General features: G+C 51.6%; 2 protein-coding genes across 8 annotated transcripts in view; one reads left to right on the top strand and one right to left on the bottom strand.

Moving 5' to 3' along the window:
* KLHDC4 (kelch domain containing 4) overlaps nucleotides 1-17,120 on the top strand; it is a 61,404-nt gene extending 44,284 nt beyond the window's left edge. For 3 of the 7 annotated variants that reach the window (XM_025042578.1, XM_025042577.1, XM_025042576.1), the window contains 5 exons: nucleotides 1-29; nucleotides 1,765-1,973; nucleotides 2,634-3,036; nucleotides 3,866-3,982; nucleotides 5,005-11,252. The exon at nucleotides 1-29 ends at the window's left edge or, in 2 of these variants, runs on beyond it. In XM_025042578.1, coding sequence (XP_024898346.1) covers nucleotides 1-29; nucleotides 1,765-1,973; nucleotides 2,634-3,036; nucleotides 3,866-3,982; nucleotides 5,005-5,393 — 1,147 coding nt within the window. In that variant the 3' untranslated portion in view covers nucleotides 5,394-11,252. Of the gene's footprint in view, nucleotides 30-1,764; nucleotides 1,974-2,633; nucleotides 3,037-3,865; nucleotides 3,983-4,274; nucleotides 4,545-5,004; nucleotides 11,253-16,210 lie in introns of those variants that run through there. The other 4 variants (XM_025042580.1, XM_025042582.1, XM_025042581.1 and 1 more) reach the window with 3 other exon arrangements.
* Nucleotides 17,121-18,255: 1,135 nt separating this feature from the next.
* JPH3 (junctophilin 3) overlaps nucleotides 18,256-25,051 on the bottom strand; it is a 91,947-nt gene continuing 85,151 nt past the window's right edge. The window contains exons 3-5 of the mRNA XM_006926744.3: nucleotides 24,506-24,630; nucleotides 21,387-22,270; nucleotides 18,256-18,728 (exon numbers count right to left, since the gene is read on the bottom strand). Of these exons, the coding sequence (XP_006926806.1) occupies nucleotides 18,648-18,728; nucleotides 21,387-22,270; nucleotides 24,506-24,630 (1,090 nt within the window). The 3' untranslated portion in view covers nucleotides 18,256-18,647. The remainder of the gene's footprint in view (nucleotides 18,729-21,386; nucleotides 22,271-24,505; nucleotides 24,631-25,051) is intronic.

Genomic DNA, 25,051 nt, shown 5'->3' with positions numbered 1-25,051 from the left:
CCTGCTGAAGTCTGAGGAAGGAAAAGAAGGTATTGCACTGTGAGAGAGATGGATCTGTGGGTGGTCTGCATATTGCTGCAAAAGGCAGGACAGAGAAACGGAAGCCCAGTTGCTCTTGTGGACGTGGGCTTGGTGGTCAGCCCCGTGCATGGAGCTGTGGGCAAGCCCTCCTCACCCCCGAGCAGGCCAGGCTGACACTCCATAAATAACCCAAAGTGTCTGCCTGTCTGCACAACAGAAGCAGCTGGGAAGTGTTCACTCTTTGGGGGAGTTCAGGACGGACTGGCTTGAAAACACTGTCAGTCCTTGAACTCTTTTTGTAGAGAGCGGGAGCCACAGCTTTCTAGTTATTTATCTTCTTAAGAGCAGGTGACTGATGTTAGGATATAAACTTCTGGAATGCTTATTATGGGGTCAACATCCCTAATGTTCACTTTTTAAAGCTCCTTTACAAAAAGCAAGGTTGTGGTTCATTTGCATGATGCAGGTCTTGCAATGAGAGGCCTGGACTAGACCCAGGGGGTCCGGTCTGATCTGGGTCTGTTTTGTGACCTCCCGCAAGTTCTTTCACCTCCCTGTGAGATCTCTCGTCTGTAAAATGAGGGGTTACTGCGAAAAATACCTTTACCTCTTTCCTGCTCTAAAATTCGTCAAGCCAAGCCTTCAGAAATGTTCCTGCCCAGGCACTTCTCAGGTGCCAGCCACACTGCATTGCACGACCGATGCCATCTGCGTTTCCAAGCGGGAACTCAAGTTTAGAGCCATGCAGTAACTTGCTCAGTTTACACATCAGTGGACTTGAATTTGAAAGCTGGACTACATTCCAGGCAGTGGGACCCCAAGCCTGCGTGCTGCCCCCTGTGTCCTGGCCATCAGGCCCTTGGCCCCCAGTGAGAAGGACATGGTGGGTCATGAGCTTGTGTACGCTCGTGTGCATGTCATACAAGTGTGTCTCACCTGGCTACATGCAGGGCACTCTGACATGTATTCTTTTCTAGTTCCTCAAAGCATTAAAATGCTGGTGGTAGTGAACTGATCTCATGGCCTACTTTGAGTGTGCCAGAGTCACACCTGTGCTGTGCACTGATGGATGGCATTGGGCAGGACTCAATAGAATGTTTGCCATTTGATGCTTCTGCTAAGTTTTTTTTTTAATGTTCATTAAAGGAAAAAAATCTTAGTGTTTTTTTTTCCTATACATGGTGGAAAACTTCTCCCCATGTTTCACGCTAGGTTAACTTTTGAGGGTGACCATGGAAATTAGGCACAAGCCAGGAGGAAGAACATAAAGTGGAGTGGCCTCCAGGAGGGCCTGTGGGCATGCAGCCATGACTGTGCAGCCCACTCAGGAGGAAGGGAAGATGGAGTGAGGGTCTCTACGGAGGCTGGGGTGCAACGTGGCTTCTCCCAGCACCGGGCATGCCCACCTCCACCTCCATGCCTCTGTCTCATCACTGCCTCCATTCACAGCTGGAAAGTGTCCCTAGACTGCAGTGTTTGGAGCGTTTGTGAAAAAGGTAGTCCAGTGCAAACTGAAACTTAAGGAGGATTAAACTGGGGTGGGGAGGTCGGGAGAGAGCGTGTTGAACTGTGTTTTTTTCTGCAGAGGGAGCAAAATGAGTGAACGTGGTATTTACCTATAGTCTTGCAATTTTTTCATCTATCCTAGCCACTAGGGCAACTGGGGACACTTGTGCCCCTTGGCTGGGTCTTGGTACCCCTCCTTCCCTTCCTCTTACACCATCTTCTGCTCTCTTGTGACAGGCAGATGGATATGGACTCGGATTAACCCTTCAGGTGCCAAGCCTACTCCCAGGTCTGGCTTTTCGGTGGCTATGGCCCCAAACCATCAGACACTGCTTTTCGGAGGTGTCTGTGATGAGGAAGAGGAGGAGAGCCTGGAGGGTGACTTCCTCAATGACCTGCACTTCTATGATGCCATCAAGAACCGCTGGTTTGCAGGACAGCTGAAGGTAGAGTCGGGTTCTGAAGTGATTGTCACAATACATTGTATGCCAAGCATGCGGCCTAATGCAGGGCACCTGGCTCTCACCTTTGTCATGTCAGCTGGTTCTGCCTTCCAGGCCAGGTGTCGAGACACCCAGTCTCTCAGGACCCTCTGTCTGTGTGGCTCTTTGAGCATGTCACTTTCTCTACTGTCACTGTAAACAGGAAACTGGTTACCTCCACCCTTTTGTGGCACTAGTCCCAGAGAGGCATAAAGTGGGTGCCGTTCCAGCAGTGGGTACCCCCAAGGGCTTCATTTCTCGATGGCTGATGAGGTCAGGTCATGCCCTCAGGAACAGGGCCCGAGGCACAGAGAGGGTGGGCGTTTTTTGTGGCAGAGGCTCAGCTCTGGTTGAAGGGCCCTCATGCCTCTGCTGAGCATCAGGTGAGAGTTCGTTTCTGGGCTTGCCACCGTTTTCCACCTTCTCTGAGGAGTGACACTGGGCAGAGGCTGTGTGGTCTCTGAGGGGTGACCCCAGCGGGTGGATCAGGGGTGTGACCCTCCAGCTTTTTGCCCAGCACTTGAAGTGGGTGGTGCTCCTTGTGCACTCTGGAACGCCCAGGTCACCCCTGTTCATCACCCTCTGTCTGCCGTTAAAGTGAACTGCCCTGCTTTCTGTCAACAGGGACCCAAGTCAGAAAAGAGGAAGCGCAGGCGGGGACCAAAAGCGGAGCCCTTGGGTGCCGACAAGCTGGAGTGTGGGGGGCCCAGCACCCTGGCGCCCCTAGAGGTGGTCAGAGAGGTGGTCGCAGAGGACGGGACCGTGGTCACCATTAAGCAGGTGCTCAGTGCCCCAGGCCCGGTTGGGCAGCCACAGTCAGATGAGGACGATAGCCCTGAGGAGGCGGGCAGCCCTGTGGTGGAGCCGAGCCCCCGCTCTAACGCCATGCTGACTGTGAAGCATGGCCGCCTCTACCTCTACGGTGGCATGTTTGAGGCCGGTGACCGCCAGGTCACCCTCAGCGACTTGTACTGCCTCGACCTGCACAAGATGGATGAATGGACAGCCCTGGTAGAGGCGGATCCAGGTGAGCTGAGATGGTGTAAGCACCTCCTCAGGTTGGGGTACGAACCCTGAAATCATCTTCATTGCATCTGCCCCCAGGTGCCACCCACATCCACCCTGTGTTGATGGGCTGTGTGTTCTTGGTGCTGGCTGTTCACGTGAGGGCAGGCCCTGGGCACAGGGTGGAGGCGCCTTCTGTGCACACCCGTCCTGCTCCAGGAGCTGAGGAGAGGGGGACTCACCCTGACACCATGCGTGTGAGCCTCAGACCTGTCCAGGTGCTGCTCATACATACATAGTTGTAAAGCAGATTTTACCTGTGAGTTCTTCCCGTTGTCGGCAGCCTGCTGTGTGCACACGAGCAGACCGGGCAGTTCCCTCTCCAGTCCGTGACTTTCTGAACCTCTGGGCCTCGTTTGCTCTCTGATCCAAGCTGCTGTGTTCCTTCGGTTGTCACTTTCACATTGTACCACAGGCTGCCAATAGATTTAAGTCACTGCTCATTTCTTTAAGATCTGAGACTAAAAATAAAATCCACACATTTAGGGAAAGGTACGAAACAGCTGGTGTGAGATTTGTTCCTGTCTCTAGTGAAGCAATGTTAGAGCTGGGCAGTGGGAGGGTCCTCTGAGACGGGTTTTCTGGTTTTACCGATCTCACTCTCACCATCTCTGCTAAGATCTGGGGAGAACAATGTGTTTTCCATGAGCATCCAGACGTGCTGCGGGCAGGGCCCTCGCTTTCATGTCCTGTTTCTTTAGTGGGAAGATGGGATCCTTAGGAGATTCCGGTCTCGGTTCCCCTGGCTTTGGGTGCGCTGACACTCTATGAATGTTCATTTTGCTCTAAAGAAACTCAGGAGTGGCTGGAGACTGACTCAGAGGAGGACAGCGATGTGGGCGAGGGTGCTGAGGGCGGAGAGGAAGATGAGGAGGACAGTGGCGAGGACAGTGGCGAGGAGGATGGAGGTGAGTGTATTAAAATTTGATTTTGCTTTGTAGATGTGTTCTGGAGGTGAGCTTAAGTTTTTTGTTTTTTTTTTAAATATTTGTATCTGGAGTATGTTAGAGCAGCTTGCTATTTGAGTAAGTAGTGTCGTGGTTTCTCTGATAAAGTGAAGAATGGCCTCATGGTGTCACGTCTGTAAATTCAGGTTTTCACATGTTTACTCCATCGGGCCGCGAGCGGGTGGCCTCCTACACTGCCTGACCCAGGCCTCTTCCTCAGCTGAACATGTTTCTTTCTTCTTCCCCACTAAAGAGCCACAGCACCCATTGGTGATGCCTGGCGAGCAGTTCACAGACTACCTGCCCAGGACTGAGCAGTACTGGGTCAGGCTGGCCCGGGATGACGCTGGGCCTGACGCCAAGGAGAAGAGAGTGCTGAAGGTAGCCCACGCCATGGCAAAAACTTTCTTTGATGACTCAGCGTGAGCTGCCAGGCTGGGCCAGAAGTTAAAGACAACCTCAATGAGGTTGTCTTTCCTCAGCGTCACCATTGCGATTTAAAATAAATCGGACTTGGAACGAAGCCGCAGCAAAGGTTGTGTTCTTTGTGGCCCTGCGTGCACCGCGGTCCTAGTGGGGCCTCTTTGCCTGGGCAGGGCCAGGCCAGGGGCAAGGTCACCCACACAACTGGCAGCACTTTGAATATGAAGCGCCCACAGGAAGCATGTTTCTCTTCTGATAAAATTGGACTCTCTGTGCTTTGTAGGGGTTTTCTTTCTGTAAAAGTAGGAGACAGATGTTCTGACTGGCTGCACGTCATCAGCCTAGAGATTGTCTCTTTGATTTTAAAAAATTTTCAGGAGCAGCACTCCTACTGCCTGTAAGTGTTTCCTTAGTATCTGTAAAATAAAGTAGCCGCTCCTTCTCTGCCACTCAGCTGTGCTCTGGGCTCTGAGGGATCAAGTGTACCGAGCCTGCAGGGCTGCGCTCTTTACCTTCTTGGGGAGGAGGTGTTGGAGCCATCCTCTCCTCCTCCTCCATAGGCCTCAGAGGACAGGAAGGGAAGCTGGAGGGCAGGGACCCCGCCACCCCCATGTGGTATCGCTGCCCAGTGCCTGACTCAGGAACAGGGGGCCTGTCAAGTGGAAGTCTAGGTGAGTTAACACGCTGGTGCCCGCCCCAAGGTGAGTGGCGGGAGACCGCTGTTCATTTGTGTAACTGGGGTCAAAGCGGGGCTTTAAATTCATACCTCATGCATTTTTTCATCTTAAGTATCTTCAACAACGAAAATGTAGAATATGAGTTTTCAGTAATGGGGTCAATACCCCATTCACTACCTGGAACAGGTCAACCTGTTCATTACCTGGAGGTTAAAAAAAAAAAAAAAAGTGGGAATGCCTCCCTCCGGCAGAGCAGGGCATGGGTCTGGTAAGTCTTCAGTGGAAGGACAGGGGCCAGTGTGCCCCAGCAGCAGTGCCTTGGTCCACCTCGTCTTTATCTTCTCATAGTGCTCGACCCCCAGCAGCTCTGACAGGTGTGACCTTGCTCTGTAACAGGACCCAGAGGGGAAATGAACTCTCGCATGCTGACCAGAAATAAGCTCTCTGCTTGCAGTAGCCTGCCCGCCACATTTGCCCGCCGGAGCCTCCCTCTCGGTGTGGTGCCTGGCAGTGCCCACGGGAGCCCTGGTCATCAGGGAGAGAGGCCAGGCAGATGTTAGGTAGCACACCGCCTGCCTGGTTGGCATGGGCCATGTTGGGTAGGAGGGTGAGGCCCTCTAGTGTTGGCCTCTTATTTGTGGCACTTCCCTTGGATGCTAGGACAGTCCAGGTCTTTTTCTGACATAGGTGGAGTCCAGCCAGAAGCTCCTATGGCAGGGCCGAAAAGCCAGAGTGAACGCCACAGCTGGCCCGCGGGAACCGCACAGAGGTCCCTCAGGGCCCTCTATCTGTTCCTGTGATGTGAGCACACCAGGCTCAGTTGTGTAGCTGCTAAGGCTTTGCTGCAGTTTTGGGAGGAAATAATTGGAAGATGTTGTCAGCTCCAATGTAGTTATCAGAGGCCACTTTTCTTACGGAGCAGCCTATAACTAAATGAGACTTGAAGGAAGAAGATCATTTTTAATCAACTAAGTTGAAAGAGAAATAACAATCCCCCGAAGAAGAAACTTCTTGTACAAACAAGTATCTGTTTTGCTGTCACGTCCAATCTTTAGCTGTTGCTAAAGATGCAGTTTGAGTAAAGAGGCTGCTCAGAACCCAAGAGGATTAAATAAACAAGTTTCCAGAAGAGGAGCTGCCTCTGCTGTTTAATTGCTGTGATTAAAACACCAGTAACAGTGTGCCTTCAATGTCCAGCAGCCGGGGAGGTAGAAATGTGACACAGCAGTGGTCTCCAGTCTTTTTGGCACCAGGGACTGGTTTAGTAGTAGATAATTTTTCCACAGACCAGGGACGTGTGGATATGGTTTTGGGATGATTCAAGCGCATTACATTCCTTGTGCACTTTATTTCTATTATTACATTGTAACATATAACAAAATAATTATACAGCTCACCATAATGCAGAATCAGTGGGAGCCCTGAGCTTGTTTTCCTGCAACTAGATGGTCCCATCTGGGGGTGATGGGAGACAGTGACACGTGAAGTGTGTTGCTTACGTCCAGTCTACTTCGTAATCTCGGTCTGGTTGCTGTCACTGCAGAAAGCTCTGCTTCACAAAGATAAGATTTTGGAAATGGAAGGAGGCTTTTCTTAGTGCTTTTGTGGCAATCTCAGGATATTCTGCCTTGACTTTAATCCAGAATGTATGGAGCTTTGAACTTGTCTCAAACATACTTTTAAGGCCATCGTCATTTCTGATCTCAAGCAGTTGATCTTCTTCTAGCACTGACAGATTCACCTGGCTTATTCACAAATGGGTGCCAGATCCATTCTTTCCCAGTTCGGGAGTTCTTTGTGGTTGGGAAGTGACACTCAGACTCTTTTGAAAGCTGAGACAGGTGATCATGCACCAGCTGGGAGAAAGAAGGCCCTGGCTCAGTCTGTTTCAAAATCTCTGCTAATGTTTGAAACGTGTCAAAAATCCCAGTGTTCACTTGTCGCCCCATAACTCCAGTTTGGCTTTGAATGCAGCTGCTTTATCTGCCGAGTTGAACACAGTTGTCATTCTCCCTTGAAGTGATAGATTGAGCTGGTTAAGCAGGTTGAATACGTCACACAAGCAAGTTTTGCGATCCATTCTTTGTCCCTGAGATGTGCTGCCAGTGGTGACTGTTTTTCTAAAAGAAATCTCTGGAGCGGCTCTCATAACTCAAAAACTCTGGCCGGTGATCAACCTTTAGAAAGCCATCTCACTTCCGTGTGTAAGAGAAAACGTGTGCTCTGTGTCCATCTCCTCAGAGCTGCGTGAACAGATGTGAGTTAAGGGCATGTCCTTTAATGTGGTTCATATTTTTAATCACATCTTGCAAAATGTTAAGTTCAGGTGACATTTTTTGGCTAGCCAGCATTTCTCTATGGATGACACAGTGTGTAGACTCACATTCAGAACTGACCTCTTTGACCTGATTAGTGAAACCAGAAAGCTGTCCAGTCATGGCAGCCGCTCTGTCCGTGCATATACTGACACAAAAGGACCAATTCAGTTTTCCTGATACGTAATCATTCAAAGACTTGAATAGTTCTGCAGCTGTGGTGTTGGGTGGCAACAGAAGTGTACATAACATATCCTCATGCACATCTTCCTGAGAAACATATCACACAAAAACAAGCATTGTTGCCTTGTTGTCAATATCAGTAGACTCGACAACCTGGATTGCGAACCACGGTGACTCACTGATTCTTTCTAACAATTGTGCCTCAATATCCTCTGCTATTTCATCAGTTCGTCTAGTTGTGGTACTAGCCAAAAGAGGAACACGTGCCCACTTTTGAACTGCAGCTTCTCCTAAAAGTTCACGACAAATGTCCTTAGCAGCAGATGGTATCAACTCTTTGCCAGTAGTAAAGGGCTTCTTAGCTTCAGCAATGCGGTTAGCCTCCAAGAATGATGCTCTCGGTGCAGACACATTTGATGAAGTGGTGGCCTTCAGTAAGTGCTTCTGTTCTTTATGTTCATGTTTTTTTTTTTTGCTTTTGAAAAACTCCAAAGTCTTGTCTTTTAATGCGGGGTGCTTAGTCTCCATGTGGCGAAGGTTCGAAGGTGGTATGGCTTCACTGGATAGTTGGTCGCCACATATTGTACAGAGCGAGCTTGGAGAATGTGAATCACCTGTTGCAATGAACATTGCATTTGTGTTCCATTGGCATTTCCTTTTAAATGCAGCCTTCTTTTTGTTGGCTATCTTAGTGTCTTCTGCTGTCTCATCACTGGATCTTTCCCCCTTTCAAAGAAGCTCTCCAGTGACGTTTGTTTTTCACTCATTTTGGCTAGGGTTAGCTTGTGGGCTTACCAAAACAGACAAATGTGCAGTGCGAGAGAGGATGGAAGTGGTAAATAAAATAATGGGTGGACCACACGAGGACTAAAATAAGTGTTGGATTCTGACTTAAAGCCTGCCACCAGATGCAGCTGTAAATTGAAGCACATCAACTCACTTGCCACTCTAAAGCCTGCCACCAAATGCAGCTTAATTATCACTTGCCACTCACTGATAGGGTTTTGATATGAGTCTACAAGCAATTGATTTATTATGATTTGTGTGCAGTCAGACCCCTCTGCTAATGTTAATCTGTATTTGCAGCTGCTCCCCAGCTAGCATCACCGCTTCAGCTCCACCTCAGATCATCAGGCATCAGATTCTCATAAGGAACACGTATAACCTAGCTCCCTCTCATGTGCAGTTCACAACAGGGTTCATGCTTCTATGAGAATCTAATGCCTGATGATCTGCGGTGGAGCCGAGGTGGTGATAACTAGTGCCGTGGAGCGGCTGCAGATACTGCTGAAGCTTCCCTTGCTTGTCTGCCACTCACTACCTCCTACCAGGCCATGGACTAGTATCAGTCCATGGCCCAGGGGTTAGGGACCCCGATGATACCGGACTGTGTGGTCCCCTAGGAGCAGCAGCCAATGCCCTGCTGCCTTTCTATCAGTGACTGGTTTGCTGAACTGAATCCTCTGGGTGCCCGGACAGCCACCACCACGAGTGGCCTGTATGAAGCCCTCTGTGTTGTTGGACCCAGAACAGCTGGGAGATGGTCACATTCAGGTCAGCAGGGGGCCCTGTGAAGGCGTATCCTGTCTTGATGTCCTTGGTTTGCTAGTTGTTGTTGCTAAGCCCCACTTAATCCCCACCTGCTCGGTGGGTTTTGCCCTTTTACTGATGCCCATTAACTGGCCACATCAGCCCTGTAGACACCTCGACACAGCTCTTTGGAGGATTCTGTGGGGTTTTGAGCATGACGAGTTCTTTGATCTCCCCACTTCCCGCGAGCTACAGAGCTGCTGTCTGGGTCAGGCTGTAGTAAGAGGAACTCGAAGGGGTTAGCCCAAGGCAATAGCTTTCTTGAGATTGAGTTGAACGGAGTAAAAATCAAGGGAACTACTAAGTAAGCTTAGAAGTATTCATCATTCAAAATGTTGATTCTTTAAAAGTGTGACAGTGGTGTTCATTGCAGTTTGACATCTGATTTTTTTACCAAGTTGGTGCAAGCAGGAAGTCAGTGGCTAGGTGACAATAGAAGTACATTGAGGGACCAGATACTGAATGGGCCTGCCAGTGAATTAGCTTCTTCAGGGTTGTCTCACTTGGGGTGAGAGAGGGGAGCTCTCTAGAGTTTGGAGCTAGCTCAGGTAAGGGTAACAAATGAAATTCACACTCAAGTCCCCTAAGTGTGTTGCAATGAGAAGGTGACACAAGTGTTGATTGTGTCAGAGGACTATGGCAGGGAGGGAACAGTTGTTCCCTAGCATGAAGGAAAGCGATCAGCTCTAGCTCCAGTGTGAAATCCACCTGCTATCTATTGCTTAGTTCCATGTGCACTGAAGAAACTTTCTAGTAACTACTGTTTTCCCAGGCGTTTTAAATCAGGAAGCAAGCTGTGTACAGGCGGTTGATCACCAGAGTCCAGTCTCATCTCATTGGCCCAGATAGCTCCCAAATATAGACCTACGTAGCCATTTTCACTTTTGTGTTGCAAGAGAGCTTTGGCTGGGCCTGGTCACCAGGAGTCTGACCATGGTGTCCAGTGGGGAGCTAAGGCACTGACCAGAACATCTGGTGGCCACATATAGTGGGACCAAGGTGACCAGAGTTCCCCCGCCCCGCAACTACAGTTTAAGCCCATTGTTTACCTTGTCCCAATCCCAACAGTCCCTTTAAGCCCCACACTGGACATAAGCCATAGGAGGCTGAGGAGCCACCACGGAAGCTGTTGCTTTAGGGCTGAAGATGGGCACATTGAGCGTAGCAGCCATGTGTGGGGACTGTGGGACTCGGTGTGTGGGGAATGGGGTCTTGCCCTTGGAGCTGAGCCTAGAAAGACCACAATGTATCAGGGAAGGATTCTGAGGTAGAGCAGCAACTCTAAGGGAAAGAAAGATATACTCAGTAACTATCCCGTGAGAAACATAGATGTTGAAGTGTAAGAAAATTAAAATAGGTTTGGGAAAACAAAACAGGGAGGTCCTTGAGGCCCTTAGCTGGCAGAGGGGAGAGAGCACTGGGCAGGGTAGGCGGCCTCAGGCACTCAGTTAACGGTGAGGAATATGGGCCCCGAGATGGTAGACTAGCAGACTGTCTAATCACAGGAAATGCTGGCACGGAAAGGTGGGGGGCACGTTTCAGATTTGTGTTCACAGAGCGTTCCTGCTCAAAACAGTAATAAGATCCTCCAGATATGACAGAGGGACACTGTCGGATAACATAAGTTTGGTTCCATGAGTTGCAATTATCCATCTTGACATTTTATCGATAGAAGGAACTTGCAGTAAAGGCACAAATTTGTGAGATGATGCAGGTTATCTAAAGTTTCCAACGACAATGTTTATTACTAAGAGGAGCAAAATTTTTCTTCAGTCTCAACAGCGTCCTTTGTCTTCAGACAGTGAAGTATATAGTAATGGTATGATTTAAACAGCTACATTCATTAAAGAAAATTATTTTATTTTCATTTTGTAAGTAACCACGCTATTTTCCAGCTAAAAGAAAAGAGAAAGGCCGAGGTAATGTTTTAGTTGCTTCATCAATAAGAAAAATCAGAACATAGTCAACATTCCCTTTTGTCAATGCACAAAATGATCAAAGAGTATTAGCAAACAGTTTACATGCACCAGAAAAAAAAAAAATGGAAAAAGAAAAATGCAGATCGAGACTGATTTATGTTAGAGTTCATTCACAGAAAAGCATCTACATCAGGGTTAGTGGTTTCATGTCTAGAGTGAAGAAAAGTTTCACACACTGCTCACGTGAACGGTGAGGGTGCGTTGGTTTTATTTCATTCAGGCTACACCCGATGGCATTTCTTTGGAAATGGTGAATGGTGCAAATAAGCAGGTCCAGCTGGAGAACCTTGTCAGGTTTGGCTCAGTGTTGGGGAGGCACTGGCACATCAGCGGTTGGGCACTGAAGAGCGTGAGGGCCAGGTGAGGGCAGAGGGCAGCTCTGATGGCGGCAGTGACCACGCCAAGGGGCAGGCTCACCCAGAGGCCCAGTGGGAAGACCCTGGGTCCTGGGTCAGGGGTGCTGTAGGAGCCTGGAGGGAGCATGCGCGGTGCTGGCCCACAGAGCTGACTCCTTCCTCTTGGGCCTCACGCTGTCTTCTCGCTGACCTTTTCCGATGTTTGGAAGCCCACACAGGGTGGCCCTCCTGACTCACTTCCTGCCTGTCACAGGCCCGTTTAGTGTGTAGTATGGTGTAGGCGTCATTCATGGAAGGTCAGTGGGTGCATGGCGTGTCTGCCCCGTTGGAATCGATGACATTGGGGGAGAAAAGAGACCTCCTTGGGCGTGTTAGTGCTCTTGCGATACGAATACACTGGTTTTAAGGGACTGGAACTCCTCGTGCCTGCCTTGGGTATGCCTTGGCTACCTCTAAGGAAGCAGCCTTGGTGCCTGTCTGCCCTTCCTAGCGGATGTGGATGAATTGCCAACGCGGATGCTGCCAGCAGGGTGGAGGAGAGCAGGGGTCCAGCCAAGACCAGTCTCAACCATTTCTTGGGGCATCCTGTCCTTTATGGGTTTGGACTGCTGCTGTTAACCATGTCACTAAGCAGTGGCAGCACAGCTGGATACCTGCGTCCACGTGTGGCACAAACATGAAGGGAAGGGCAGCAGGAGAGGGTGTGCACAGACTGATGACAGATGTGCAAGGCATGGGACGCGAGCCCATGGCCCCAGCGCACAGTGAGGTGTCTGTGTCTTAAGCAGTGGTGGGGCACACAGAAGTGAGGTAGGCGTGCGAGTCTGCTGCTCTCACCCTGTCCTGTTCTCTGTTCCCCAAATGCGCTGACCTGGGCCCACTGCACCCAGCTTGCCCATAGCAAGCTCGTGTCCACACCTCGATCTGTCCCCAGTGGGGCTGCTTGCTTCTCTGAGGTTTAAGAATGTGTTTGTACCTTTCTATCTCAGGCATTTCCATGTTGAAGTTTCATGTGGAAGCAAACTCTGAAAATGGCGTTTGTTCTTACAGCTGGACTGCAGTTTGGGAGAACATTTAGCCATCCTCCAAAGCAGGGGTCCCCAACCCCCGGGCCATGGGCTGGTACCAGTCCGTGGCCCATTCGGAGCCTGGCCACGTCGCCACCTCAGCTCCACAGATTCTCATAGGCATTAGATTCTCATAGGAGCATTGTCCCTGGTGCCAAAAAGTTTGGGGACCACTGCTCCAAAGCATTTCTTCCATCACCCTCAGGGGTGTTCACCTGTTCTGGGCACTACACTGTGCTGTTGTGCACCTTCTGCACTTTCCTCCAGATGCCAGGCATTTGAGAGACTGTGACCCTTGCATTTCCATGGCTTTCAGACAAGCCGTATATTCTGTAGTTCACATTGTCCAGGTATGTGGGTACACTGTAAAAACACAGCTTTGTATTTTGTTGTTAAAGACAACTGCACTTTTTCTTCTTTTAAGGCTTTATTAGGGACACTTCTTGGCACTTAGAACAGATTGGGGTTTTTTTGGTCTTTGTTTATTGACTTCTTGCCCAACACATGGCTGAGCCCCAGGCAAGAGAACAAGACTAACCAGACTCCTCAGTTTACCACAGTCAGAACTTCACCTTTACTCCTTATCTAGCATCTCAATCGTGTTCCTTCACTTTTATGCTTAACTGACTGGGAGGAAACCCTTGTCCTAGGCAAGATTAAAAATGACTATCATGTTTACTTAATATCATGGAACAGACCTTAGTCAGCTGCACTCAGTACTGTCAGTTGATCGTGGCAGTCAGGCGGTGCATTCAGCTGTGGAAACAAATGTCTTAAAATCTAGTAGGCACCATGTTAAGTTTCTGAGACCAAAGGCAAGAAAAATTGGAAGACAAGACCTTTTAGAGTTAAAGAAACTGAGTTTAATCTAGAAAAGAGGTTGCTCCTCTACCCTTACGGGAAAATGAAATAAGCAACTGCTGCTCCTGGAGGAGGCTGCCTGAGCATCTCTGAGCCTCTTAGGGCTTTTCCACCCCTTGAGTGCAAGTGAGCACTCAGTGCTGATTCGAGTGCTTGGATGTTTTTAAAGGATAATCAAAAACCCAAACTAAAAAAATGCAAAAAACAGAAACACTTTATTTCATTCACTCCCCCAAATAAACATTCATCCACTTTTAACAAGTCCTTAGCGTCTTTGGTGTGATATCTGAACACCTCTACCTGGCTCTCATTGATGCCCTTTGGTTTGGAAGTGGGGTGGCCATTGTAACTTATTACCCAAACTGGGCCTCTTTTGAAAGTGAACAGGAGCTCTTTCATGACCAGTCTGGGAGACCAGGCTGGGATACCAGGCGTTAGCCAGGACCTGGGGCTGCCCCATTTGTGCGCCCTGGGCATGACAGGCCCGGCAGGAAGTCTGTGGGCTGGTGAGACCTGACCTGTGTTCCTCATGCTTATCTTGTCCATGTAGGAAAGAGCCTGTCATCCTGCCACGTTTGTGTTTACTCATACCCCCTCCCACTGCGTTTCAACAAAGGAGTGTTTTGCTTGTTAGATGTGGTTGTGGACTTCTTAGAAAAGTGAGTCAGTCCTTCTCGAATGGTTTCAACAATGGGCCTGGCCACGGCGCCACCTCAGCTCCACAGCTTCTCCTAGGCATTAGATTCTCATAGGAGCATTGTCCCTGGTGCCAAAAAGTTTGGGGACCACTGCTCCAAAGCATTTCTTCCATCACCCTCAGGGGTGTTCACCTGTTCTGGGCACTACACTGTGCTGTTGTGCACCTTCTGCACTTTCCTCCAGATGCCAGGCATTTGAGAGACTGTGACCCTTGCATTTCCATGGCTTTCAGACAAGCCGTATATTCTGTAGTTCACATTGTCCAGGTATGTGGGTACACTGTAAAAACACAGCTTTGTATTTTGTTGTTAAAGACAACTGCACTTTTTCTTCTTTTAAGGCTTTATTAGGGACACTTCTTGGCACTTAGAACAGATTGGGGTTTTTTTGGTCTTTGTTTATTGACTTCTTGCCCAACACATGGCTGAGCCCCAGGCAAGAGAACAAGACTAACCAGACTCCTCAGTTTACCACAGTCAGAACTTCACCTTTACTCCTTATCTAGCATCTCAATCTTGTTCCTTCACTTTTATGCTTAACTGACTGGGAGGAAACCCTTGTCCTAGGCAAGATTAAAAATGACTATCATGTTTACTTAATATCATGGAACAGACCTTAGTCAGCTGCACTCAGTACTGTCAGTTGATCGTGGCAGTCAGGCGGTGCATTCAGCTGTGGAAACAAATGTCTTAAAATCTAGTAGGCACCATGTTAAGTTTCTGAGACCAAAGGCAAGAAAAATTGGAAGACAAGACCTTTTAGAGTTAAAGAAACTGAGTTTAATCTAGAAAAGAGGTTGCTCCTCTACCCTTACGGGAAAATGAAATAAGCAACTGCTGCTCCTGGAGGAGGCTGCCTGAGCATCTCTGAGCCTCTTAGGGCTTTTCCACCCCTTGAGTGCAAGTGAGCACTCAGTGCTGATTCGAGTGCTTGGATGTTTTTAAAGGATAATCAAAAACCCAAACTAAAAAAATGCAAAAAACAGAAACACTTTATTTCATTCACTCCCCCAAATAAACATTCATCCACTTTTAACAAGTCCTTAGCGTCTTTGGTGTGATATCTGAACACCTCTACCTGGCTCTCATTGATGCCCTTTGGTTTGGAAGTGGGGTGGCCATTGTAACTTATTACCCAAACTGGGCCTCTTTTGAAAGTGAACAGGAGCTCTTTCATGACCAGTCTGGGAGACCAGGCTGGGATACCAGGCGTTAGCCAGGACCTGGGGCTGCCCCATTTGTGCGCCCTGGGCATGACAGGCCCGGCAGGAAGTCTGTGGGCTGGTGAGACCTGACCTGTGTTCCTCATGCTTATCTTGTCCATGTAGGAAAGAGCCTGTCATCCTGCCACGTTTGTGTTTACTCATACCCCCTCCCACTGCGTTTCAACAAAGGAGTGTTTTGCTTGTTAGATGTGGTTGTGGACTTCTTAGAAAAGTGAGTCAGTCCTTCTCGAATGGTTTCAACAATGGGCTTTGCATTTTTGTGGCTGCACTGAATTGTTCTCTATCAACATCATCTTCCTTGTCAGTTGTTTTTGCTTATGTATCACATACCTGATCTCTGTCTTTGGGAATCCTGTATGTTAATGATTACAAAACTGAGAACTCAAAAAGATGGATAAAGAGAATTTTTCAGGGGCCCGGAGTTATCCAGGCACTGTACAGGCAGCACGAAGACTTTAAAAGCATAAATCCAATGCACAAGGCTCCTCACATTTGTAGTAAATGGAACCGGTGAACCACAGGCACAGACAAGTCTCTTGGTGATGCTAGAGGGCAGTGGCCTTTTCACCTCTTTTAGGGTAAGGTGTGAGTGCAGGTTCCCAGCCTTGGGTGGGTGGGGAGAGGTGAGGTGGGCATGGGGTGGTGATCTGATCCCCCTTCTCCCTCATGGCCCCGGCCTAGTATCTCATATAACTCAATTTCCCTGTCTCCGGTTTTCACATCTCACGGGGTTGCTCTGGGATTAATTAAAACTCGTCTGCACTCTGTACCACTGGGGGCCAGCCGTGACACACACGTCTGTTTTTCCCCACAGTCCCACGCGTCCCTGTTGATTCACTTGTGTACATCTGCCAGGAGTGTGCCTGAAAGAAGCAGGTCAGCCTACCTGGCCCCTGAGTGAGGTGACTGATACACCTGTTGGGAAACCTGAGACTCTGGGCAGGTAGGAAAAGCATGCTGGGCTGAGCTAAAGCATTCAGCCTGTCTGCAGGGATCCCGAGAGGCAACCTGGCCTTTAATGACACTGTTTGGAAACCAATTAAAAATGAGCTTTCTAGAGTCTCTTAGACCCAGTATGTTCTGGTCTTGGCGGAATCCGCTTGGAATTCACCCGGAGTGCAGGGGAATGGTTCAGCCCTCTGCAGGGTGCTGAGGAAGGATGGAAAGTCGGGGTGTTGATTGGTTTTCACAAGTGTGTGATTGGCGGCTGGATGAGTGACAGAGACACCTAGTCATGAAACCACTACGAATTCTGTTGAATGATGTGTGTTTCTCTGCTGTTGCTTTTATGCATCTAACCACCTCATGGTGTTTGCGTGTAAATATGTAACCTGCATTTGTAGGTACTATTTTTGTCATGCAGTTATTGGAGTGTACAAAAGAAGTCTCTATAATCTTTACAAAGATTTGCAAACAGAATTATAAAACACATATCCCAGCATGGATGATTCTTAGAGCTGCAAGGAGCAGGCATCTTTATTTGGTTCACTTCAGGTCTGCAGCAACCACTTGATATTAAAAAAGAGGAACGGAAAATAAGATGTACAAAAAGATGTAATACCCCTTTAGAAAGCAACATTATCAGAAATGTATTTCCTGTAGATCCTCCCTCCCTGTCCCATGTCCCCACTCCCCCAAAAAAGACCCCAACCTAAAGCAAACTGTGAGAAGGAACGGGGAGTGACTGTATAACGGAAAAAAAATAAAACTGAATTTAAGTGGAACATGCTCTAATCTTTAGTTTATTTCTGGTTAAAAATATAGCAATCCAGTGCAGTGTAGTAAAGAAATCTGCTCGAAAGGTAGCAGAGAAACAGCTAAACATAAGCAAAGCAAGGCAGAGTCATAGACGGGCTGTACCCAGGACGACTGTGGGAATTCACTGTAAGGACCTTCCCAGGTGTGAGCGCAGGGGGACCTGCGTATGGACGTGCCCATGCCCCCATCGGCACGTCCATACAGGCTGGCCAGCGCTGGCTCCATAGCTAGGACCACAGGGTACTCAAACATTCTGGAACCTTGTTCTTTTTTTTTGGATGACAGAGCAACGCTGGTAGAGAAGGCAGAAACACCAGGAACCTGTTTTTGTTTGACTGAAACAAGTTGTATATTTTGGGGTAGATGGATATGCAACGATTTCTCAGGAATTTTCAAGCCACTGGGTTTCAACCACATTACTGTCTTGGGACCAGACCGGCTCCGGAGAAAGAATGAGGCCTTCGGAAGGAATATGCATATCCTTGGCGGGGAGGTGGGGGAAGCTGCAGGCACAGGACAATATGTGAAACCCGTGGGCTCAGCGACAGAGAAACGATGTCGTGTAAGGGCTGTCATTGCCGCAGACGTGTCAGGGACACGGGAGCCTGGATATACATCCTGCACAGTAAGTGCGGGAACGCCACATGCTCAGAGCCCAGGCATGATGGCCCAGGGGCCCCACACTGCTCCCTGCCTTCCAGCACCAGCCCTGGGCTTCTGCAGGCCCCTGGACGTCTGCAGCACAGCTCTCCTGGGGTCTGATGGAAGGGTGGCAAAATGGGAAGGGACAGCGGCAAAAATAAGGACTTTGCTTTAAGACTGGTGTGGGGAGCCGGCCTTGCAAGGAAAACCATGGGGCAGTGCCGAGAAGAGGGCAGGGTTGTGATCTGTTTCGTGGGGAAGAGAAGGCAGATCTGCTTCCTTAAGTATGCAGCACAGATTTAAAATAGAGGCCCAGGCTGCTGCCAGCTGGGATGGGACGCCCTCTTCCTCGTGCCTCGCGCCCATACTTGTCACCCGCTATTCCAGAACAGAGAGGAAAAGCAGAGTTAACCGACTTCCCGCGTTACGCCTCACAGCAGCTGCTTCCCCTCTGGCCGGGCACAGCTGGACACTGAGGGGTCTTCCTCAGCTGCCTCCTTTTCCACATCCCAGGCAGAGTGTGACGACGATGATGATGATGATTTTTTATTTTTTTGCCGCTGATTTGCCGGGATCCCTTTTCTTTCCACATCAAGCTGGAGGGTCGGCGTGCTGGCCTCCTTCTGCCATGCCACACAGCATAGTGTTATACAAGCAAAGAATTTTGGCTAAAATCCAAAAAACATTACCCAGAAAAAAAGGCAAACTGTGAGTAATACCCAATCGTGTTCTGTGAAAAGACTCGGAAGTAGCTATTGGGCTGTCCGAGTTCTGATCCTTCCCTTTTTGTTTTGCTTTTAATGTCCCCCTTGTGTACACCAACTGTTATTTTTGCTAACTTGACAATCTCATCAGATGAAAAAGTTAATAAACAAAATGGCGACTCCGATGTTTAGCAAGATCACCATGGCTACCAGGATGGGAGCCGAGCCCTAGAACAGAAGGAGAGAGAAGAGGTGAGTCTGCAGCCTGGTCTTGAGCATTCTCTCTTTGGCCATACCATCGCCCAACCGCCCCCCCACCCCCGTGCACGCGCGCATGTGCACACACACACACACACGCACGCACACACACCCCAAGCCAAACTAAGAGGTACGAAAGAGGGTGGGAAGATGATGGACCTCTTAGGAAATGGTCAGAAACCAAATGTCCAACTCTTCAGAGCATGGAGCCCCTCAGGTCCGACTCGAGGAGGAGGTTCCCGATTGTTTCCAAATCTGCAGTTCCTGCTCTTGGATCACTTGTGGCTCTGAAAGCCCTGGTGCCTGCCCCCCCTCCGGGTACCCCGAGTCTCTAAGTAAACACCCCAGGCCTGCGTTATTTTTGCCTCCAGCTCTGTACAACTGGTACTTCAAATGCTATCACTGAATTTCAGATGCAGCCCACCCAGAGTGGCCCCTAAATTTAGCCCGAGACCCCACACCTGGCAATGGGAGACCCCTCTAGTTCTTTAAACACGCCTTTCTCGATAAAAAACCTTATAAGCTGCTCAGGGTCTGTGCTAACTGCCACCCCTGTGCATCCTCAGCCTCCCTCGTGAGCAGGTGGGAGCACTACGTTTTCCTTCAAGCCTTTCTGGGAGTGGAGCCCTCGATCCCCTTGGAGCTGAGGCTGTGGCCCGCCTAGCCACTCAGAGCACAGGCTCTCCTTCCCTGGGCCTGCCCTCCTGTCCATGAAGCCTTCAAGTGATGGGTGCAGAGGCCTCCCTGCTGGACAAGGATGAAGGGCAGTACCCAAGGCCTCTTCGGGAAGTCCCCCTGGCTCCCAGCTGCCCCTTGGGACCAGGTATAGAGTAACTATAGGTGCCCAGCTTGAAGTCTCACGCCTCTACCAAAAGGAGCTTCATTTTAAAGCACCCAGAAGTGCCAACGTGGTTAGTTGGGCTAAATATAGAATCCTTCCTTACCTCCCACCCCTGCCCATCATTCAGCTGTTCCTAAAATAACCACACGCATACAAATGCCCATGGGTGCATGTGTGTGCACAGGGGTGGTACACAACGTGCACGCACCACAAATGTGTGCGTATGCACACATTTCGGCTGCCAGAATGAGGCAAAAGATGTAAGTGCTATCTGGTATTTAGGTCCCAGAAAGAGCACAAGGGGCCGCTCTTCAGGGAACCAGACACTAACCCTGCCCGGCAGTGTCGCTAAGTCCCACTGGAGGGCAGGGGCATTGTAGGAACCAGCCCACCAGCAAGAAAGACACACTGGTTTCAAGGGATGTAGAAACAGTCTTGAGGACCAGCAGGCTGCTTTCTGACAGCAAACTTCTCTTCCAAGGGACACTGTGTCCTGACATGCTGGGACAACACCCAGGTAAGGGACGCAATCCTCCTGGGGGTGGCCAGACACTGACCCTGCCCGGCAGTGTCGCTAAGTCCCAGGGGCCCAGTCTGGACATGTAAAGCGCAGGTCTCAGACTCTGCATGCTAGTGAGACAGGCTCCTGGTGTTTCTCTTGTACAAGTGAGACTGGCGTATGGCGCCCACCAGCAGGCGAGGGAGTCCCTGTGGGCTGATGCCGTTAGTCCAGGTGGGGCCTCGTGAGACTGCGTGGGGGTGTCACCCCCGTGGTGTGGGTCTGAAGTGTGTTCCGTTAGCCCTTCACACAGCCTCACTTCTGCTTATAGGTGGAAGCCACCTGGTGAGTGGTCCTAGGAGGTCCCTTCTGGATACAAGAGCCCTTCCCAGCCCCACACAGAGTCCGGCCCAGGGGCCTCTGTTCTTTCCTCCAACCTGCCTGCTGTGGGAGGAAGCCTAGGAGCATCTCACACACCTGAGACACGGCCTCACTTGGCAGCAGCCCCAACATCTCCCATGGGGCCTGATCAACCTGGATCACGGTCCCGCCCTGAGTGTCTGACCCATAGGCCTGGGGTAGGCCTGGGGTGGGCCAGAGGCCACCAGAGTGGCGTTCCGGGCCCACACATGTCGAACCACAGCTCTGGTAGGAAGGGGGTCCTTGGGGTGGATGGCCCCACACACAACTCTGTCCGACTCATCCATTAGAAAGGCTGTGGGATCAGGACACACGTGTGTCTTTGTCGATGGGACTGCGCACCTGGCCCATAAGTAAACAGTGTGGCCTGGACAAAGGGGACCCAACCCAGCGCCCCGCCCAACGCCCCACCTGCTTTGTGACTGGCCCTCAGTGTCTCCAGGACATGGGGATACTGGTGACGGCAAGGACTCCTTACCAGGAGACGCCCTACAACATGGGGAGGACCCTCCTGGACAGCTAGGGGTTTGGAGCAAGTTGGGGGAAGGTCTGAGGGAGGATGGGGTCCCCTGCTACCCAGTTTCTTTTGGGGAGCTTTCAAAACGACCCAGGTGCTTTCACTGAAAGGATCTAGCTTGGGAATAACCCTCTCAAGGATCTGTGTGAAGGAAATTCGACCCCCACCCTGCACTGGCTTCCTGTCAGGGAGGGTCCCAGTCCTGTGGAAGTAAAGCCATCATCCTGAGAGCCGCCTCCCAACTCCCCCACCCCACCCCACCCCACCCTGCCCTCAGCAAGAGGAGGAATCTACAGAAGTCCCAGGCAGGCCTGAGCTGTCACCCCCTAGGGCTATCTGGTGCCCACTCACCGTGCTGGACTTGAGCTCGTCCCCGTTCTCCTCGTCCGATTCCAGTGCCACAGGCGAGGACTTCTGGGGCGGGGAGAAGGTCAGGTCCCAGCGCAGCAGCCGGGGCTCGGCCCTGTCGCCCAGCCGCAAGCTCTCCAGTCTCTGCACGGCAGGCTCTGCGCTTGCAGCTGGCCGGACGTTCTCCTTGTTCTGGGACTTGGACCTCAGTCTCTGGGCCCCGAAGCCCCGGTCCTCGCCCAGGCTCCGGCAGGCGCCTCCCCTGCTGTAGCGTCTCTTCTGGGGGTGCGGCTCCTGCACGTGGGAGTCCACCCTCAGCAGGGGCTTCATCTCCATCTCGTAGTTGCTCAGCTTCTCCTCATCCAGCTCCAGCAGCTTGGCGCCCCCCGAGCTGGGGTTGCAAGCCCGAGGGTGGGAAGTCCAGGAGAAGGCAGGGGGCGACTCCGTCCGCCGTTCCCGGGGCTTGGGGTTGCCAGGCTGCTTGTGGCCTGAGCTCCGGGTACGGAAGTCCTCTGCGGGCTGGCCGCTGCGGAGGGCGCTGCTGCGGATGCCCCTCGAGCCCCCGGCCTTCTCCTCGCCCCAGCTGTTGCGGCCATAGTCCCCTCCCCGGCCCTCCAGAAGCATCTGGATGTCCCCGCCTCGCTCCTCATCCACCGAGACCTGCCGGGAGAAGTGAGCGACCTTGTTTCTGCAGGCAGGGGCCGGTGGTGGGGTGGCCGAGGGGCTGGCAGGGAAGCTCTGCAGAGGGCTGTCGTCAGGGGTCAGGTCCGAGGGAGTGGTGCCTTTGCGGTAGAGCTCGGGGCTCTCCTGCTGCAGGGGTGTCCCGATGGAGATCACCTCAATGTCGTCGCTGGAAACCTGATGCTTTGGCCGCTGGTACTCTAGCCCTATATTGAGGAGTAGGCAGCACACAGAGGTTGGGTTACTCAGACGTTCTGTGTGGTCTCGCCTGAGGATGGCAAGAGACCCGGCTGGGACACAGTGGTTCCCAAAGTCCCTCTATGGACCCCGAAGCCCCATCACCCCACAGGTGCTCTGATGACAAGTCATGATAGATGAGCTTTTATGGGGTCTCACGGCCTGGGAGGGGAGGCCACACATCATGGTCACCAGCCTTGTCAGCCCAGGACACCTCTATGTCAGGGTGGCCTAGGCCTTCTGGGGGCCTGGCCTGTCTTAAGAGAACGGGGTGGTCTCCCGCCCCATGCCATCCTGGGGCTGGGCTCCCCTCCCTGCCTGTATTCTAGAGCCTCTGAGCCAGGGCAGGAGAAGTCTGGGCGACACGGCACCCTGGGTGTGGCCAGAAATTTCTCAGTCCAGCAGGGGTGGGCCCCCTGTTTATGAGGAGACATCCACTGTTTGAGACACAACAGCAAGCAGGACAAGGCGCTGCAGCCACAGTGGAGTCACTGTGGCTGCTCCGCAGAAAGGTGAAGGCCCCAGGGGAAGCCCCACGTGGTCTTGGATAAGGAAATCTGACACCCTCAAGTGCTGGGAAGGCAGATGCATGGGGTTCAGGGCAAATGATCGGACCCCTGCATCTGCACCCCATCTGTCACATGGGGGTGTGGCCCAGGTGACTTCAGCTCTCATTCAAATACAGTGCCTGTGGCCATGGGACAGGGACACAGGCTGGACTGCAGCCCCCACCCCTACCTACCTTTGGGCACAGAGAGGTAAACAGGCCAGAGTGGGGTCTGAAAAACTACTCTGGGAACCCCGTTCCCTATGGGGTCCCTCTGGTGCCATGTGGGGGAGAAAGCCCTGCATCATAGGACCCCCATGATCACTCCCTGACCTGCCCCAGCTGTGATCTTCCTGGGGGCCAGGCCCCTGCACCTTTTACCCTAAGGCCCCAGATAAAGCCTGGACATTGAGCCCTTCCTGGGAGACCATCTGCCCACTGACAACCCTGGGGTCAGCCCTGGCCTGCATGTGGACCCCACAGCCCAGAGGAAGGTTGATGCCCTCCAGCTCAGTCCTGGCACCCTGACTGTCAGCACCACCAGTTGGGAGATCATCCTCAGCTAAAATTAGTTCCAGAGCATGTGACATTCCTGGAAGCATCCTTGTGAAAACGCAAAGCAGAACATAGAGCATGTGTGGCGGAATTCCAATGCCTGCATCCCTGTTCGGGCCCTCCTGCCGCTGAGAAGTGGGCCTGGCGTCCCTCAGCTGCCCCAAAGGCCAGGTCCCCTGCCAGGGAGGCCGGGAGCTGCGGGGCTCCAGCAGGAGAGTTCAGGGTGTAGTCTCAGGACACAGACGGTACCATGGCAGATTCCTAAAACCTCAAGCAGCTTGCAGCGGCTTCCACTCCTACTCGGGAGCGTGGCCCGGGGAGAAGTGATCTAAGCTCTTCTCCAGGGCTTCCTGCTGCAGAGGCATCTTTTGAGTGAGGCCGGAGGGAAGTGGGGCGGGAGACGGGTGGCTGGTCCGGCTGGGGAGGACCTCAGCCTCAGCAGACCTCTCTCATCATCAGTACCCTCCTCCTTCTTTAGCCCTCAGGCCCATTCCCCAGGGTGGAAGGATGAGGGTCACAGAGCTGGCTGACCTGCAGTGGCTTCTAGCTCCTCCCAGCTTCCACCAAAAGACAAGGCAGGCGCTCCCCTCACTGTTCCAGAGCCACGCAGTCCAGTCCGGCTGCCACTGGACACATGCGGCTCTCTACTTTTAAATGTAGATTCGTTATGATCAAATAAAACTAAAGAAAGGTCCTCAGCTTCACTAGCTGCAGTTCCTGCATGGCTTGTAGCTGCCTGGTTGGATAGAGCAGTTATAGAACACTAACATCGTCACAGAAAGTTCTAGAATAACACTGGGGGGGAAGGGCAGGGAGACATGCCACATGCACAAGCAGAGCACGCAGACATTCACCTCCACGTAAAGCGTGAGTGAAGCGTGGACACGCATGTGCACGCAGGGACACGGAGGCGGGAGAGACGCTAAAGCCGTACACGCTCTGTCACGTGTCCGAGGGGGGCACGTGCCAAGGCTTCACGCACAGACACGCACTGTCATGAAGGGCAATGAACGCGAGGCACGATGGCAGTGGACAGAACCCGCTGGAACGTGGCCCGGGAGGACACCCAGCTGCGCCGCCCCCACGTCGCCCCCTGGCTCACCGTTTTCCCTGTGCTGGAAGGAAGGTGAGAACTCTTTGGCAGTGATCCTGGCAATCCGCGCTTCCTCCTGGGCCTTCTGAGCTGCGGTGAGGGCCGCCTCGGCCTTGGCCCTGGAATGGGATGTCCTGGGATGGGAGAGACAGGGAGGGCAGTGAAGGCACAAGAGGCAGAGAGGGCCGGGCAGCTGCCAACCCCAGTGGGCTGGGCCAGGACAGGATGCCAGGCCCCCTGGGGTCTGTGCCCTCAGACCTTCAGATCTCTCATTTATTCATTCATTCAGTGGACATCACCGAGCACCAACCAGGTCAGAGTGGCTGCTAGGCATCGGGCAAACCAACCCGGGAGCAGGGCCCCTGGGTCCAGGATGGAAGTTTTGCCTGCAAAAGGGAGCCTTCGTCCTGTTGCGAGGAGTGTCCCTCCTTCCCTGTGTCATGCCCACAGACTGGAAGTCAAGACCCATGGCTGATGTGTCTCAGCCTCCAGGGACAAGCCTGTGCTTAATGTTGACCTGACCGGAAATGGTTTGGGGGGCAGCTGCACCCCACT

The sequence above is a fragment of the Pteropus alecto genome, unplaced genomic scaffold, assembly GCF_000325575.1.
Source record: "Pteropus alecto unplaced genomic scaffold, ASM32557v1 scaffold7, whole genome shotgun sequence".
Taxonomy (NCBI): Eukaryota; Metazoa; Chordata; class Mammalia; order Chiroptera; family Pteropodidae; genus Pteropus; species Pteropus alecto.
This window is presented reverse-complemented; position numbering and strand designations above follow the sequence as displayed.